The sequence below is a fragment of the Strigops habroptila genome, chromosome 1 (genome assembly GCF_004027225.2).
Source record: "Strigops habroptila isolate Jane chromosome 1, bStrHab1.2.pri, whole genome shotgun sequence".
Lineage (NCBI taxonomy): Eukaryota > Metazoa > Chordata > Aves > Psittaciformes > Psittacidae > Strigops > Strigops habroptila.
In genome coordinates this window covers 120913429-120933326 of record NC_044277.2, presented here as the reverse complement: position 1 = coordinate 120933326, position 19898 = coordinate 120913429, and the positions used below count along the sequence as shown (strand labels likewise).

At 37.4% G+C, this 19898-nt stretch overlaps 1 protein-coding gene across 3 annotated transcripts in view; it reads right to left on the bottom strand.

The window, feature by feature from the left end:
- Positions 1-19898, bottom strand: part of CDK14 (cyclin dependent kinase 14) — a 318486-nt gene that overhangs the window by 124630 nt on the left and 173958 nt on the right. For all 3 annotated transcript variants that reach the window (XM_030491797.1, XM_030491816.1, XM_030491807.1), the window contains one exon: positions 10104-10224. In XM_030491797.1, the coding sequence (XP_030347657.1) occupies positions 10104-10224 (121 nt within the window). The remainder of the gene's footprint in view (positions 1-10103; positions 10225-19898) is intronic.

Here is a 19898-nt window from a genome sequence, read left to right as displayed (position 1 = left end):
TGTAGAGGTAGCAGGAATATGGTTGGTAGCTGTTGAGACCTATAAAGGTACAGTAGCTGGTCTCTGTATGAGTGCTTCCCAAGCAGCAGGATGTGGGAACAGCAGTGAGAGAACACCCTTGGAAGAATGTTGAATGGGAACAGAACTACAGCACAGAGGCAAACTTCAATGGCTTTGCATAGGAGCAGAACCTGAAAAAAGATGAGTACAAAGGAAAAAGGCATGTGGCTGCTCACAGCCACTGAACTAAGCTGCTGCCCAAATGCAAGTGACTTCAGGGATGGGCTTGCTTGGGCTTTCTTCTCCCCTCTTCCAGCATAAAAGAAGGAAGCTCAAAGCCCATAGCTCTGGAGGTTCCTGACCCCATGTCCCAGAAGCTCTGGCTGAGAGGTGCTGCAACAGGCTGAGCAGCCGCGGACTCCCACCTCTCCCTGCTGTAACAGCCACCCCATTACTGCACCTGTCTGTGGTATCTCCCAAAAGGTACTTCACATGAGTCCCCCTCATCCCACTCAGTTAAGCAGAAGTACTGGGAAATCAGAGAGAAAAAAATATCTGAGACATACTAACTACAGCACAAAGAATGGATTCTCACAAGTAGAGGAACAATTCTGTGACTCTTAATTGAAACTTCAGATAACCTGTGAACTTTCTTCATCTGAAAAGTGAAACAAATTACAAACTTGCACCTGCATTGTTTCTGGTTGAAGAAAGCTCAAGAGTTCCTTGTTCCCTCAGCAAAAATAATCTTAAGAGAAAATATCCCCCTTGGCTACCAATTTGATTATCTATTTTAACTTGTTCAATTACATTTTGCTACATACATTTTTCTACAACTTCCACATGCAAACACCTACACATGCTGTATGTCTCTGTATGCAACAACACAAAAACCCCTTCACCCAAAACAAATACTGATTCAATAACCCCAAATATGTAACAAACTGAACCAAGAATTTGGAAAATTAACTATGGCACCACCTTTCCCTGAAATTGGGAGTTGTGTTTCTGTGCAGAAAATCCCAGCAATAACCTCTAATTTAACTTTGTTTTAAGAAGGAAATGATTTGGAATGTAGTAATTACATACCTTTTCATTGCTTATGCATCGTGATGATGTATTCAGAAAGTAGCATTTAATTTTAGGAATATGAGTGCATATATTGGTGAGGAACTGGTTCTAGAATAAAACAACTTAATGAAAATTGATTGCATATTTTCATCAAGTCCAGAGCTGAGTATTCATAGATACTACTTAACCACGATTATCAGCAGACAACACATGCTTTACTCATTTCTGAAGGCTTTGACCACTACTGAATAGAATCACAGAATCATAGAATCATAGAATGGTTTGGGTTGGAAAGGACCTTAAGATCGTCTAGTTCCAGCCCCTCTGCCATGGGCAGAGACGCCTCACCCTAGACCATGTCACCCAAGGCTCTGTCCAACCTGGCCTTGAACAATGCCAGGGATGGAGCATTTACTTCTTTGGGCAACCTGTTCCAGTGCCTCACTACCCTCACAGTAAAGAACTTTTTCCTTATATCCAACCTGAACTTTCCCTGTTTAAGCTTAAACCCATTATCCCTTGTCCTAACGCTAATGAAATAATTTTACATTCCAGAACGATGAGAGTTTATCGTCAAATTTCTTGAAGAAGAAAATTAAACATGCATCGCTATTTTCTAATTCTATGTCCCAAAGCATAGATATATTAAGCAAAGTTTCTCCTTAGGCATTGAAAAGTGGAGGAAAACTTTGGAAAGCACAGTTCCAGTCCAATTTTAGAATAGTTCAGGTGTTTATAAAAGAGAGGTTAAAATTTATGTTCCATATGCTTCTGCTGGTTACCAAATGAACTGAATTTATTAAACTGCCATTCATCATTTAGTCTGGTTAGTGCTTCATTAGGCACAGATAGGCACAATTTATCTTAGTCAAATACTTATAAACAGTATCAGGATCTCAGACAAGGAAAAATTCAAGATTTAGTCAGAAACCATTTATTCAGGATAACAAATAAAACAATTGAACTTAGACTAAAGAAAAGAGGATTAGAGTTCTATTCTTGCAACCAGAAAACAGGCATTTGATTAAACCAGTGTATCATTCTAGGGCATGTACTGGTATCTGCAGAGAATCTTCAGCTGGCTGTTTGAACAGAAATGCTGTAAAGGCAGCAGGAAGATTTTGCCAAGTTTTGTATTTTTTCACATGATCTATTTACAAAATTTTCCACTTTTAGTTGGTCTGACACAAGTATGAGCCAAAAATCAAGTAAGAACTGCAAACAACTCTAGTGAGGAAAAATTTCCTGCTTGGAAAGAAGATTCTTACTGCGTGTCTTGGACTCTTGTGTAACCTAATACTCCATTTAGTCACATGCTGAAATGAGAGTGAAAGAGTACTGGAGTTATAGAAACAACTAATACAAAAATAAAAAGGTTATTAAAATCATTGAGGAAAGAAGCATAAACAACCTTCAAGGTCTGAGCCAGGGAACTGCCATTCCTTTTGGCCCACTTGAAAATTAAGCTTATGCTTGGTTTCAAAGGTTATGGTGTTAAGCACACTGAAGAATAAGTCAATAGAAATAGAAGACTACATGAATATTAAAAAAAAAAAAATAAAAGGAAAATAATAAAAAATAAAAGAAGCAGCATGACATTGAATTGATAGAAATATCCAGAAAGCCACAACAACACATAAAGGCTTCAAGATGGCTGGAAGGTATTTTAGATGTCTTAGTGGTATCAGTGAAATTTAGGTTCACAGCAAAGAGAAACTGAGTATATAATAGGATCCCTGAATCACAAAGCGTAAGTGCATACACACTGAACATGAAAAGAAGGAACGCCTCTAAAAGGCCTTGAAATTTAGTCTTGTTTTTGTAAACCTCACAAACTATTAAACAGGTTAGAGATATTTTTGAGCAAAGCAAGACCTATTTTTGTGCCAGAAGAAGTGTTTCGTAAGGAAAAATTAAGAGAACAATGTCATTCTTGGCTACAAGAAAAGACAAGGGACAGGGAGAACATGATGAGCCTATATTTAAAATTATGCAGGGAAGGACAGGGAAGAACTGATTAGGATTTTAATGGTTCCCAGAACTGTAGATAGATCCATGATAGTATAACTAGAAATAGCAGAATGCCTTTAGGAAATAAAAATTTTAAGGTGAGTGTTAGAGAAATACACTTAACAATTGTGCTATCCCCCAGCCTCCCAATGGACTTGAAGCTCCACAGTTACAGTTGTGTAACACCAGACAAGCTGAAACACTTAAGAATATTCTTCAGGGAACAGACTTGGATTAACAGGAGAGTGGAAAAGATGACTTCACAGATTGCTCCCATCTCTAGTTTCTATGACACACAGATTGCTTCTTGAAATATGAAATACAGAAAATTAACTTGGCTTTAACGTGCATGCATCTCCAAGGGTATGTTATTTATGTATAATTTGTGCATACTCAGCACACAACAACATCTTCAGGCAGTGCTTGAGAAATAATTAGTGACAAAAGAACATTAGCCTAAGACATTTCAGTGTACTCAATTCAAATTTTCCTACTCTCTTTACAGGATTTCAGATTTTGAATAAATAAGCCAAATGCCACGACTTTGTTCAGAGATCTTTCCAATGATCCAGCATAGGATAACCCTGCAAAGTAAAAGTGACAGCCATTTAATGTTGAAATGGGTGGCTTACCCTCTGATGACAAAAAGCGTGACTAAACCTATTGATGTATTGATGAGACCATATGTGGCCATACCATCTAATATTGCTCTTCCATTGTCCTGCTTAATTTCCTGGGACTCTGGCTGCCACCATAGAGCCTTATGCTGAGTAAGAGTTAATAGCACAGCTAAATGAGTTACTCTTGCATTTAAATTGACATAGTAAATGAGCCTGTAAAAATGAAGTCAAATGCCTCAGGAAACTGCCTTTTTTTTTTTTTTTTTTTTTCCTGCACAGCTTTTCTAATTCAAGAGGGTACTCCCTTAAAATTAACTTGCTTACTGGTGGGTTAGGGTTACATTTTTTGCTTAAGAATTCACATTCCTGTCTCTGTGTAACAAAGACCATTAATGTGACAGGAAGAATCTCCAGCCTATCTCTACTTGAATACTGTTTAAAAAAATAACACAAAAGCTTTGGTGACGTGTAATCTATAAAAAATTATTAGGGTTGTTTCCTTGAATTCATATTCTGATTTTTCTTGATGGATACAAAAAAGAGACTACAGACACACTCTGAAATGAGTGTGTCTAACTTTCCAAACCAAGTTTTAGTTTACACTTAAATCAAGATTATAGAAAGCCTGTATGCTTACTATACATGTTTTAAAGTGTTGGACTTTCTGCTCTGAACAGATCTGCTTTCTAGCAGGCTCTGTGAAGGTGGTGACACTCAGCATGTTCTTCATAGTGAAGACCTATGGTGGGTCTTCACAGAAGGTTTCTATCTGATCATGAAGCCTGTTTTCAGCATGCAGGATTTGATTTCAGAAGGGGAAGGATTTTATGAAAACCAAGTAAAGGGAGATACGGCCTGGTCAAAGAAAAGGGGCAATAAGGCAAGCAGATTACAGTTATCACATGAGAAGTAATCAGTGAAGCACAGTTTCCCTTCCATGATGACAAAGAACAATATTAAAATTTCTGCAGAAAGCAGATGCAATGAATGAAAAATAATACACTTGAAGGTATGATAGTTCAAAGTATTCTTTAGTCAGTCTCGAAGCAATTGGAATTACAAGTGAAGAGAGTGCTAATGTTCTTGCCCGTGTCACTGAACTACCTAGAAATAAAAGCTCCCGAAACTTGTTTTGTGATCCAACCCTCTGTAGCAACGCTTAATTCCTATATTAAGAAATACTATATTCATGAGGGATTAAAATGCACATGATATCTTTTTGCACACATCTTTCTATTAGACTTGTTCTAAAAAGCAGAATACAGAAAAAGCTCGAGAAAACAATTGTCAAACTTGAGGAATATTTTGCCATGAGATATTTTTCTGTTGAACATGTTCTGCCAGGTTTTCTCTTCTGGATCCAGATACCATAATAAGATACTTTCCTGACACACATGAAACGTATTTCCAGCAGTGAAAAAGTGACTGCAAATCTGATGTTCCAAATGGATGAAAATAGTTTTTAGCCAGGAACTGAGATGCTCTTCCAGTAACTACAGACCAAGACTGTTTCCTCACACACAGTGTTGCTATGAATTTGACCCTGTAAGAATTTTCCAATCAAAAGCTAATTCAGGTGATAAAAGTTTTGAAGAACTCACTGAGAACAAGAGAAGTTTAATTAACAGTACCTTGATAGGTATCGCAAAATCCTCACCTTAATATCCTATAGATTAACATTTCTTTGGAGTGGAAGTCATAATCATAAAGAACATTGCGGGCAAAAGAACCAATTCACCCTATGCTGTTTTCTCTCTCAGGCCCCAGGCAGTATTTCTTCAGGGCGTACTGGGACTCCTGCTCTTGGATTTCTCTCACTGCAAAGTGTTTACAGCAGAAACCAGATAGAGATGCCTTTGTAACGTCCCCCGTGTAAAAACATAATTTAGTGCACCTGTGTCTAAGACAAGATCCATTTTTATTTAATAAATATCTTAATTAGTCATAGGTCTTCATTGGTCAAATATTTATGGAAGCATGCATGGAATTACAGTGAGTACTCAAATCTGCACTTGGAGCAGGCTATGTGTGAAAAGTGGTATGTTCCTGAAAAATATCATTTATTTTTCTAATAATAGGATATAAAAATTCCATATGAAGAGCTTTCCCTAAATTAAGATCAGATTTGAAATCATGTAAATCAATCCAGATGTTACAAAGTTAAATAAGTGATTTAATAAGCAATTTTGTAACATTTGACTACCTAGCTTTAAGTTATTTCTTCCGCAGCACTAAACATAGCTAATGTTAGTTAATAAAAGTGAATTTAAAATACGTCACAGCCCATAACTTTTCAGTTTACCTGTGACTAAGAATGTATTTTTTAAAAGCAAAAGAACAGGATATGCAAAAAATCACCAGCTGTTACCCAATGCAGTTTAAAGACAACTGTACTTCGAAATAAAATATCCCTAGTGGCTTCTTGATGTAAGCAACCCAGATGTAGCAGTGCACATGTTACCAGAATCAAAAAGGATTTAATAACCTGTTTAAATTACTTCATTTACAAATACTATATTCTTCCTGTAAGGAACAAACAGAAGAGGTTCATTTGGGGATTTTTTCCCTGTGTTTCTGTATTACTTACATATGGGTTTTAGTAAAAACATCAACCCTTTATGTGTTGAAGCTTATTTTCCTTGCATTGACTTTCAAAAGACTGTAAAATTCAAGGATTGGTACAAGTTACACCAGAGGCAATGCAAAGCCATTTTATTAGCTACTAGTAAGTCCTCATCAAGAGGACAAACTAGAAAAAATGTATATCAAAGGTTATCACAACTCTTTGATGCAGTCATGGGTAGTATAATACATTCATACAATGTCTCTGTACTAAATGCTGTCAGCAGTAAATCACAAAGCCTACCACATTGATTTCCATCACCAGCCTGACACCACTAATGCATGTACGTCTTCATTAATATTATTTTATTGCCAGTGGCTATTTAAAAAGGAATGCAGGAGAATGTAACCCTGCATGTGGATCATTAGCTTTTAGTTACTATCCTAATGCCCTACACCAGCAAATGAAGTGTAAAAATAGCCCGCAGCCTCTGCCACCTGCTTCCCAGCCACTGTCCAGTGGTTAATATTTGGACTCTTTTTTTTTATGCAGCTGGTCTTCTACTTAGTAGCAGCCCCACTTTCTGTTTCTGGGGAACCACCATGAAATGTCATTTATCATGGCTATAGGAAAGGCCTTTAATCTTCTTTTTTCTTCCCCCCCTAAATGGAAGAAACAGCTGTGCTTTCTACCTCAACATTATTTAAATACTTAGTGAAGTGGCTGCCTAGTTTTGTCATCATGTGAATCATCAATAAGGACACAGGAGTGCACACGCTATCTGCCATAAGGACATAATGCCAGTAATTGCATAAAAATGCTAATGCTACAAATACACTTTTGATAACAAATTACCAAATTATCTTGGAATCTGATGGTAGGTTTCTCCATCCCTCCCTTCCTCCCACTCTGGGAAGCCACTAAGTGGTTTTAATGTAATTATGGCCCAGCTATGTACAACCGTTGTATAAATAAAGCCCCAAGCCTGCCTGTGCTCCAGCAGAGCATACTGTTAGATGTGCCAAATAAGCATAAGTGACCTTAACATGCAACTACACCTCTTGCAATTAATCTGGAAGCACTGTCTCAGATAACCCAGCAAAGTGTAGCAGTAAAAACCTAAAGCACTTTTGTCACACGCAATATACATTTGCTCTAATCTGATTTCTAATGTGGCAGTAGCCGAGCCTCTACATGAATTCCTGCCATGTGAAAGAAACTATTGCTAGGACTTTTTTCTAAGCTTTTCATAGTTCTTCAGTGGGCACAGGGCAGCAAAAATTTTGTAAGGGCTACAAATCTTGTAACAGAGCAGTATGATGTTTTTAATTTGAAGCAGAACTCACCACCTCTATCCCTGAGCACCTGAATCTTTTTTAGACCTATGTGAAACACTCTGTGAAAGAGATCATTTATTGGTATCACTGAAGACACAATTATTGTATTCTTCCCCAGTACTCTTGCATCATTTTTGTCAGGACACAACATAATGACCTGGAATGCTGATGTGGCATTTTGTGTCCTTCCTTGATCTGCCATGCTGTCCATGTAATTTGAATATAAACATATGATTATGAAGGAAATGCTCAGTCTGCATTTACAGTAAGTTTGAAATGCTTCTATTAGCCGCATGGTTTAATTTGATCTCTATCACAGTAACACCCCATAGTTTGACTGGACTCTTTAATAGCTCTTTTACTAAAATCATTATTGGAAGGGGTGTTAAAAGATCTATTTTTGACAAACTATTGAACTTTTGAGTGAACTATTTTTCTTTGTGGAATAAGTTTCAGTGAGAATCAAAAATATTTTAAACCCCTTTGTTCAGTTAAAAAAACCCAACAAAGCAAACAAAACAAAAAATCAAAAAATCCCTTCATTTCAAAGTGCAGTAATTTTTAGAATTGGTAAACATTTTTTAAAAAATAATTTCCCAATGTCTCCTTTGACTAAAAAAGCATCTTAGAGTTTCTTTACCCACTTCCATACATTCTCTCATTCTCTTTGTACTTCACAAATTGAGACATGTATCTACACACATACATAAACATGTGGAACTCTCAAGAACTGAACACACATAGACTGAACCTTAAGTAAATGAGCAGAAAGAACTATTTATGTCTCCCAGCTATTTTCATCCTCGGATGCAGCTGTCCTGCCTCACCCTATGTGAGTCGACGTATATCTTGGAAAAGAGGTGACTGCAGCACGTCAGGAGCAGATGGGACGTGGAGTTTGCATACCATTTGTGAAGACACCAGGTTGAGCCTGATCTTTGGGAAAACAGGACAGTTTTAGGGTAGATGAGAAGCTGAGATGCACGGGGAAATTATTTTCTATCTGTGAGGTGGAGAATGGTTTGAAGAAAACCACACAACTGATACAGAAGATGCTGCCTTTGCCTCTGGTTCAGTTGCAATATCACAACATTCACATTTGGAGAAGTTTGCTCACTTGCCCTTTCCTGCCTCTTAGTTCATCTACCCTTACAGGTCAAGGAACTACAGCAGCCATAGGCCCAGTTATACTAAACACTCTCTTCAGTATTAGATATTCTAGGATTCTTACTCTGTAACTCCTTCAAATGAAATAATCCTGCAGCTTCTAACTCCTGCTCCCAAGAGCCAAGACTTAACAGTGCTATGGGAACAAACTAGATGAGATTTTCAGGAAAATGCAGCTTTTCATCGCACATTCTCTGATCTTGGCTACAGACTAAACACAACACAGTCACGCTTAGCTCTCTTCCTCAGAAAAAAAATACTCCTGATAGGTAATCAGTTTCAGTACTAATCTGCAAGATTACCTTGACAAATATTATTCACCCACCATATGAAAACACAAGGTCCTTTTAACCTTATCTTACGGTTACCTCTAGATTTTAACATAATCATTATTCTGCATTTAGGTTGCCTGTATTAAAGAAAGACATTTCACCAAACTACAAAAAAAATCATTATATTTTTCTAAAACTTGCTCAGTATATTTTTTTTCTCAAATGAAATGAGTTGTATAAATCTAAAAAGTCAAATACATATTAAAAAAAATAATGTCTTCTGGAGCATGAGACTTTCTTTGTAAGGAAAAATATTTTTTCCACTTTTCTGTTTCTTGAATAAACATGCATTGCTTCCAGTAACACAGTTGAAGCTCTTACTAATTCTAGAATTTGTACAGATTACAGACATCCTGTGACCTGAAAACCTACAGGATAAACAAAGAACCTCCACTTTGGTCAGAAAACCAAACAACTTCTTTGTTCAACACAATACTAAATGATGTTATCAAAAAGGTGCAAGGTGCCATATATTGTACAAATCAAACTGCCCTATTAAACCTGCAGGCCTAAATAAAATCTGCAGGTTTGAAAGAAAACTATTCAGTGATGTGCCACACACTGATTTACTGCTAACAAGTACAGCAGATTAAGAACTGAGGCTGTATTCACGCATCCGGAGAATCCTGGGTTTGTCCTTACTACAGCTGGGCATGGTGAAAGTCTATCTATCTTCTGCAAAACAAGTATCATACCATATCATATCAAAGTACCACATTATGACTACAAACGTCAAGTAACAACTCAGTTGAGTTCAGAAATTCAGAAAGTCTCTCGCAAAGCACCAATGGCTCTTCTAGTTGTGTGTCAACAGCAGGTACCAGTTGCCAACCAGTGGGGTGGCAGGAGGGGATTGCTTTAGGGAGATACTGAGTGGACCACAAAGATTACACAAGTTTTTTAACTTATACCACTAATCCTGTGATATATTTATTTTACACATATTAAAAAAATCAGAGCTAAAACACCTACATAGAGTCCTGTGTAAGGATTCTATACTTACCACATGTCAAGGCAGGTGGAATATTCTGTTGATCCCAGAAGGACATCTGGAGGCCTGTACCACAGAGTTACCACTTCATTGGAATATGTATGGCTGGGAACTGATTTAGCCCTTGCAAGACCTGTGGGGTAAATGCAAATAAATTAATGCAAGCAAAACAAAGAAATAGTCTGCTGTATAGTTATGATCCTAAAAGGACATACGAGCACACACCACATAACATGATGGCATGCTGCAAGCAATTTTTCTTCTAGTATTGGAGTAAGTTACTTAACAAAATAACACGGTAGCATCTGCTTAGTACCTGGCTATCAGACCTGTGAATATTAAAGAAGAAATAATAAAATATGCTTTTCATAATGACAACCACAGGCCCAGGAGAGACGCAAAGATACACTGTGGTATACTGAAATGAAAGACAAATAAACAAAGATTTTGATTTCCATTAACTGCTCATCCTTAGGCATTGATAGCCTTTCATTTCATGTTATTTAGAAAAAGGGAATGAAAAGGAAACTCCCAGGCAGATAGTGCCACAGATGATGAGGTTTGGTTTTTTTTCAGGGGAGCCTAAGGAAACCTTCCACAGTTTAGACTGCAAACCCCAGCCTGCTTATTCAAGTTTATATTTGAAAGCAGTAGACACACTTACACATTACCATTTAAATAAATATTAATATTGCAATAATGCTTTAGAAAATGGTATGTGCAAAATTCTTCTCTCTAAACAAATGTATATTGGCAGTACACCAACCTCAGAAGCAGAAATCATTTCAATGAAATCTGTGGCCTACTAAAGATATACTGTTTACAGTAATTGTCTTTTAAGCTTGTCAAGTAATTTAAAATAATTTATATTACTACACAACCATAATCTGTCTCATGTAAAATTGGAAAGATTTTAGAAGAGACCCTCATATGCTGAAAAAAACAGTAGAGAGCATATTTTTTTAACAGTTCTCCTACAGAAGCCTCTCTCATCCAGGAAATGGGAAAAGATTTTCAGGGCTATGGTGACTGTCCCCATCACGGGCCTGCAAACAACTTTTCCAAATAATTTGCTCCTAGTTGCCGCCTTGAGACCATCTGCTCCCTTGCTTGGGAACACTGGACATGCACAGGTAATGGAAATCAGAAGAATGTACTACCGGGGTTTTTTGTGTCTTCCCAAACAAAGAACTACGGATTTCCCTTTCACAAAACAAATTAAATTACTCAAACAGAATTTCACATATTACACCTTACAGAAACCAAAAAGCAAAGGCATACACTCATAAAGAAATACGCAACGTAAGAATTCACATAAGGGCACATGAGAATCCTTTACACCTTTATTCTTAATACACTGGAGAAGCTATTTAAGAACAGTTAATCTCAGTGAATATATCTCCATAGTAATGATGGCAAATCTCGCCAGTAGATTGCATTATCAGCTGATTATAGCAATTAGACCAGTGTAGGGGAATAATTTGACTTGTATGCCAGAATTTAACCTAAAAACAAAACAAAAAATAAATCAAATATGTATAACCTTTTTTGTTTTCAGTTTTCAGACTTTCCATCTCTTTTACGTTTGTGCACTTGAACACCACCTTGACGAATAACTTGGCTCATGGCCAGGTACATCCCCAAAGAGGCCAGAGGAGAGGTCACACTCATTCTCTGCATTGCCTGAACCTCCAGATTAATGGTTTTGTTTCTAGAAGATCAGAAACTACCAAATGTTCTAAATGGTGAGTAATTCTTATTCCTAGCCCAGAGAAACATTAACAAATCCGAGTTTCTGAGCTCCTGTGTCCCATGTGACTAAACTGAAACAGTAGTCCCTGAATCTGTGGATACAGACCTATTATTATTAAGCTAAATAAAAATTATGAAAGGATTTGAGAAGCCTGGAGAGTCAATGCCTCCATTTCTTCTTTCCCTGTTGGAGGCCCTGTTTAGTTTTGCCTCAGAAAGGCTGAATTTGGTTGCAAATGATTTCCTCTCTAATCTTCTACCTAACTTTGACAGAAGAAAAGACATAGGCAGGCAGGGAAAAGGTATTTTTAAGAAGCCAGAAACATCATGTGATTTGGAAGAAACTATCAAAAAAACTTTGGAGCTTGTGGAGTTAAAAATGAACTCAGGTTTCCATGACACAAAGTCTTTGATCTACACACTCAAGAAATCTCCCATGGAGGGAGGAATGAGTACCCAACTTGCCATACCAGACATCACACTGCAAACAATACAATATCCACGCTTGCCTGCCAGTTTCTGCAACTTTACCGGCCAGGATGGAGCTTCGCAAGTGCTATAGTTAGCCTAAGCACACCTTTCCTCCTCTTGTATGACCATTCAGCATGGAGACAGCCCTCCCATCTTGCTGGGACTGCTGCCTATCTTGTTTCTTCAGCCCACTGCTTCTAGATCTCCTCCACCTCTAACCCCTTCCAGGTTAACTAAAATCCCTCTGATTTTCAAAGGATGGCCCTTTTGGGCTAATCCCAGCCTGTTGGACAACTAAATGTTTTTCTTTAATCTGCTTTTCACTCCCAAAACACCATGAAAGCCTCATTTGAGGTAAGCTGCTACATCTGGTTTCTCAGTTATAAGAGGATCAGTACTGGAATGGAGAAAGTCATAAGCAAAATGGTGATTTGTAAAAGCAAGCTGAGGCCATACATTGGATCAGACAGCATCACCGGCTATAAGAGTTTTATGGGTACAGGCCATGTTGTAAGTTGCGGCCAATTGGTTTCCTAGGTGGGCACATACACTACTTTCGAAACTAAAGAGCCCAATGGCTAAGCAGGAATGAACAACCAAGGCTAAAATTTGGCAGAGGAAAATTTGGCAGTCAATCACTGCCCCTGTGCAGAACTGAAAGGACGTGAATTAGGCTAATGTCTTGGAGGAGTTGCTTTCTCTCAGGGAGAGAGCAAGGGCAAGGTTTGCTTTTTCTGAATAACACTCTAGATAAGGAAGGCATTTGCAATTATGAACACTTTCCCTTGAAGACTTAAAATTAATGCAAATGTCTCTCATCACACTTAAGGCATGAAGAAATATCCTCATCTTTCAGATATATTTACAGTTTAAAAAGAATGCTATCAAAATATATATGTGAGGCACTAGCAAGATACTGCATTTCTTGTTTTGATGCTCCAGATGCAAACAGATGACAGTTATCAGGTTTTTTTTCGGATACCCTTCTGAAAGAAAAATTTGCTACATATTTTATACCCTTTTGCATACCCAAATATGCTTACTCATGCAAAATTTATTTAACCACATCCTTCAACTGAAAGAAAACTGAAGGGTAGGATTAATTAGCACAGCATGTTCGATCACTTTCTTTAAGGGTTCCCTGTCTGTTTCCATGGTTACACTACAGGAAGAACGACAATCTCGTTTTAAAAAGACAGAGCTTATGGAGGTTCACCAAAACTTCAAACCTTACTGACCAATGTGCATAAAAGCCAAAAGGTAAATGGAGAGAGACCACCAGGTTGGGTACCTAATATTTACATATTGCCGCTTGAGCACTTTTTTGCCTGGCAAGGTAGAGGGAGGACTTCCTGACAAGAAGTAAACTCCCCCCTGGTTCCTGTGCCTTCTGAAAGATAAAAGGTCAACACGTGTCCTGCTGTTGCAGCCTGATTTTGAGAGAAGGAAGCCAAGCATAAAGCCCAGTTATTAAAAGTCAGGTTGCATCAGAGCCACTGGGGAACTTGTGTGTACTTATGGGAAGAACAGACACTGTTTAATGTTCTCTGGGCACTTACTTCTATGGGCATTATTTATCCAAGCTGAAAGAAGGAACTGTTCTGATGTATTACAGACTGCAAGGCTTGCACAACAGCATCTACCTGCGCCGTGACACAAACCACAACTTTCTTTTAACTCATTCATTACACAACAGCTACAATGCCCTATATTTAAAATATAGAGCAAATGATCTCTGCCTATGTATGTATACGTCTTTAACACACAAAACCTCCTGCTGCCTCCTATGCTGAATTAAAAAAAAAAGTAAGAAGATATTTCCTTCCTTGGTAAACACAATTTTCTCTGCCTTGTCTGCCTTTATCTTTTATGTCAGACTCAGAGGTTGTATCTGATTTTACCTAGCATCAGTTATTGACAAAATACACAGCATTGATTTATCACTGTAATTTTTAAATTGTATTTAGCTTTTATGAGAGGCTTTAGCTATATCCAGACTCAAGACCTATTCAATACACACACCTTTGGCTACACAAGCACAAACATTAATATTTGATATCTCTTTTGCTGCAGGATAGCTTTCTAGTCAAGTTCATATGACAATCAGGAAGCCTTTGTTCACAGCAAATATGATTCTGCAAATGAGGAAACCAGTCATGTCTGCGAAAAATGTCTGCCGACCATGTGCATTGTTTCCCTTTCCATTATACCTTAAATGTGTTGAGCTATTTACTATTTTGATTTAGATATATCTAAAAGGGCTACAGCAAGGCATACTGAAAAAAAAGGGGGGTTTGTTGCTGTTTTTCCTGATTCAGATTCTTTTAATGCTTCCTTTTTTTAGCCTTCTGTTTTGTTGATTTTAACAATTACCTAGAGTCTGAGGTAAATGGCTTATAAAACCATAACTATGAATCACTAACAACATTAAAATATTGTTATTCTACTGCAGATCATTATCAGTCAACTCCACTTAACCTATTTACTCAGCTACTTGTTCTCCAACAGAAGTGTATGTATCCAGTGAATACCTGAATGACAGGAAAACAGAAGTAAAACGGGTGGAAACACTAACACTGCTTCCGTGAAGCAGTCAGCTTTTTAACCCAGAAGTCCGTTCTCGGCCGTCAAAAGCATCCTGCAGCCTTTATGTCCATCCATTCTTTACCTGAATGCTTCTGTCTCTAAGTAGCAGCTTTACCAGAGCATCTGAGTTAAATATCTTTCAAATAAGAAGAATTACCTATGATATCTTATGGCCTAGTCCTAATTTAGCCAGTAGATTATGGTAGTTCTGTTCATTTATAAAAGTTACCCACTATCAGTGAGAGCCTAATTAGGTTCCTAAATTAGTATTCCCAAAGAGCACTTGAGAAATGACTGGTCTTCCGAACTGGAGAGCAGTCTTCAAGAGACAGGAGTAAGTAAGGCAAAAGGCATGTGTGCCTCTCAGCCTGTCTGGTTTTTCCACCTCTACCATTTGATCTAATAAAAGATCATTTTTCCCTGCACATCTTATGTGTGTCTTCAGACAGTCACTTACAGTACTGCAAATGATAATTACTCTGGTTTGTGAATGGGACTCAACTGTCATTTTGACAAACACAAGTTAGTTACAGAAAGGGGAGATGCAGAAATACTTTTTCTGCTACTTAGAAAGAATGACTCTTGCTCTCATGAAAAGTATTTTTCGTTTCTTTTCAACAACTCCAGCATCTTTCTGAGCCACCCAAAGCATCGTAGGGAGTGAAAAAGTGGAATATGAGGAAGAGCTCAGTTGGTGGTGGTATATTGAAAGATCACTTTGATTAATTTGACTGAAAGCCACCCTAGCTATAAAGCTGTGTATTTCTCTGCTTTAAAATCCTTACAAAATATTTCTAATACATTTTTAAAAAGCCCACTGATGCTGAACATGTACCATGGCTGCCAAATTCATTCATTGTCTATTAGCAGAAAGAAACACACTTAAAATTCAATTCTAATCATAAGTGGTATGAAAGTGCAGACGAAATAAATGTCCCACTTTTAACACAGGAAAAATTTATCTCTTCCTATGGCCTTCTGGGTCAGCGTGAATATGTTCTAACCACCTCTGCTAGTCTGGAAGCAGAAAAATAACTGTGTGGGCAGGAAAAAAATAAAGAAACAATCTGCACCAACACTGTAAACATTCACACAGATGCAAAAGCTAACAGAACTCAAGGACAGCAAGTAATTTCACATCAAAGATAACTTCTACATTACTGAAAAGATCTGGATTCATTATGGATATGGTATATGTGCCCACAATACCTTAACAGTTGACTGATTTAAATCTTGCTTTCCAGATTCTGGATTTTTACTTAATGATGCTCTGTTTGTTGTCTCACAAAAAACCAATATGAAGACAATGCCCTCTACTCCTTACAGTGTCCCAGCATGAACACACCGCTTTGCTAATAAGGCTGTAAGAGAAAATGTCAGAACTACTCATTCCAGTTATGTGAAGTTATTAGCTTTGAAGCGAATAGTTAACAATGGCAGATGGTTTTAAACTGGGAAGATCTGCTGAGCACAGGGATAAAGTTCTGGAAAGGACAAAAAGGGAGAAAATAATTCTTCACTGAAAGTGAGAGGTAATGTGTCTCAGGATATTTTAATATTCCCTGAGAAAAGAAAAAAACTGTGAAGCAGCTATGAATGCATGAGCCCTATACTGGACAATGATTTGAGTTTAGGATAGAATAATAATGAAAAAATAATATGTGGACTTTTAAGACATATGAATTATGGACTTGCTGAAGACAAGGAAGGTGACAGACCACTTTCCTAAAGTTTTGAGGTATAAATGTTTCACTGTCCTTAGGATTTTCCCCTAAAAAAATCAAAGGAATTCAGAAAAGAAAAAATAAAGTAATAATCCAGGGGAGAAGTGTTGTATGGAGACAAACTGAGAGCTGTGGATGTCCAATTTGCGGAAGTATAATAGTCCATCAAGCACTGACCACAGAAGTTAACAACCTACTGCAGTGTATGAAGTTAACAATTTGCTATGATCCCTCTCTGTACAAATAAAAGCAGTGCTGCAAGAGCTATTTCTGGATTACTCCATCTGGAGTTCAAGTGAAAATGAACCAACCCCTATCAACTGGTACCTTTGTGACTTCTCACTTGATAAAAGTGGACGAGGTGCTTGGCATATTGCTTATTGCACAGGCTAAATACAACATACCAGTAAGGAAATAAATATGCTTGCTCTGTGCTGTGCAAGACTTACTTTGTTTAGAAAATAGTTGTTTACATAAACTGTTTTCCCTTTGTTAGGGTGCTAAGAGGACTGGACACATAACAGATTCAAGCCCACTGTATACAGGACAGCAGTACCATTTAAATCCTTCTAGATTAATGCTGTATTAAATCTGACAGCTGAAGAACTGTTAAATAAGCACAATTTGGTGCTACTGTAGTGGTTCACAGTTATACAAACAGAAATGCAAAAGCTAAGTTTCACCAAGATGTTTATATTCAACATCTAATCCCAGTCATTTACACTCGGGTAATTTTGTTTCTTAACTGACCATACAATACTAGCAGTGACAAGGTGATGCCACAGTGAACACATACTGCTCTCTCCATCTATCAATGGGGTCCACGACTCAGTGCAGTTAATCTGTGGAATGCTGATGAAAAGCAACAATAGTCACATGACCACCGGGATGTTACTCTATGAAATTATTTATTTATTGCCGTGGAATAATACAGTTTTGCTGATCTATCATTTCCCGTCTAGAGGTAAAATATCTGGAGAATGTGATAAAAAGAATACCTCAAGTCATGGTCAGCTACAGAAAACCTAATCAAGCACTCGCAAATTTATTTACAAACAGATCAAATCCCAGGAACTGGTCTAGGATAGTTAATTAAACAAGACCAGGGCTACACAGAGAAGCAAGTATTTCAACAATATTAACATCTACAAACAAACAGTACTTTTGGAAAGCAGATCTGGCAACTATTTTATTTATAAATCAAACAACACTGCCATTTGACATTACCCTGCAGGAGTGGAATTTGTGAATTTGAAAAACTGTCACCACATGGGTGCTGAAACCATCAATTCTTCCAGTACAAGATCTGACTTACGTATAAACAGCACAATTTTGCAACTAGGAGTCACCAACTTCTGGCCCCTGTACTGCACAGCCAATGCAATTACATTTGATGTTCCTCCTTTCCAGCTAAGGTGTCACCTGAGCATTCATTTCTATACTGCAGGATGCAGCTGCATTTATTTCATTATGCAGGCTCATCTTTCGAACCACAGCTGCCCTGCCTGGCACAAACAATTCTCTAGTGATCATGGAGTTTGATCCAGGCTGCTTCCAGTACCCGAGCCAGACTATTTATAGATAAGACAAATACTCAGCTGATTTTTGTCATTGCTTCAATATGTTATACTCTGCAGCTCACATATTTCCTTAACAGGTAAAACAAACTGTCTTGGCTGTTCTGTCAAAGAGCTCCAGCAGGTTTTGCATGTGCTATCCCATTAGTACATACATTCAGATACTAGATAACACCCACAGCACCTAAACCTTCTATTTGACTGCACTGGAGTAAGTCAGAGAAAAATGATCTGAAAACATCAATACAGTACAGGCAATGCTGCAAAACTAACAAAACAAAACAAAACAAAACAAAAATTCTCAATTCTTTCAAAGCTTTTTGAAATACATCAAAGAAAAAATACCTACAGAAGACTTACAAACTTCCCTAACTTTTAAAATTATTTTCACTTTGCTTTCAAGTGTGAAACCATTAAGAAAACCCATGTAAGTACTGTTTCTTCTGTAAAGCAATATTATAAAGCAATATCTTACGACAGGAATCTCTGGAATATCAGATCCACCTGTTCAATTGAATTGCTTCTCAAAACTCATTTAATGTCTATGTCATCTTAAATTAGCTGAATCACAAATCTTAGAAGCAAAGTTTTACGTGAAAGACATTCCAATATGCTTAGGTCTAAATGATTATTTGACTTTGCATCAGTAATCAGGCATCTGTATTCCTGCAGAGCCACCTAATCAGCTCTTAATATAATTTTGTCACTGAAAAAGAAGAAATAAAAACAGACAATTTCATTTGTTAAGACATTACATTAGAAGAACACTAAGGCTGTGCTTTAACAATATGATTCTGGAAATACGTAGTTAAAAAAGCAGATGTTCCTTATGAGGTATCTTTCTCTAAAGTGATACTGAAACACTAAAATGCCACTGCCAGGATGGCAAAATTGGAGTTGTATGACCAAATCTAGTCTATTATGCACAGATGTAAGCTTACTAAGTTGGTAGAATTGCAGAACTGTATCTCAACTGAATAAAACATGTGACAATGTTAGTACTGAAGCCAAGCCATTCTTTTATTTATTCTTTCATTTAACTTAAAGGATGATGGATATACTTCTCCACTGGTGTTTGATAAGAACTACTCATAGATTGCAAGCAAAGGATCCCTAATAGTATTTTGACCACAGACAAAATACTACTGTCATATTATTAGTACCTTTGCAATATTTCATGTTTTATTTAAACCATGTTGTATTTCAAGTTTGCGTGTATGTGCAAATTACAAGTACAGCTGAGCACATCTCACTTAGCATCACATCCTGCAACCTGCATAGTAAAGCTGGTGGTAATCCTGAGCACTCAAAGATAGAATGGGCAAAGAATTGACACAGTTTCAAGAAGCTAACATTAGGCGTTTGTGTTTATAAAGTACATTTCAGTGAGCCACTGCCTTTTTTTGTTATCCCTCTCTCTTTTTTTTATTTTGTTTTTTTCCTAAGATCTACAGATAGTTCAAAGCATAATCGAATTTTCAGCCTGCTTGAAGAATCCAGAACTGAACATCAGTGATGACAGTACTGACACATTTCTCCCCTCTAGAGCCTCATACTTGGTATCTGCTTTTACAATCAAACCACTGCACTTAATAGCTAACTTAAAGACCATTGCAATGAACTATCATTAAAAGCAAATAAAGCTATACAAGCAGATACAACCAAAAAATGTGATGTCCAAGTGACTCAAAAATTGT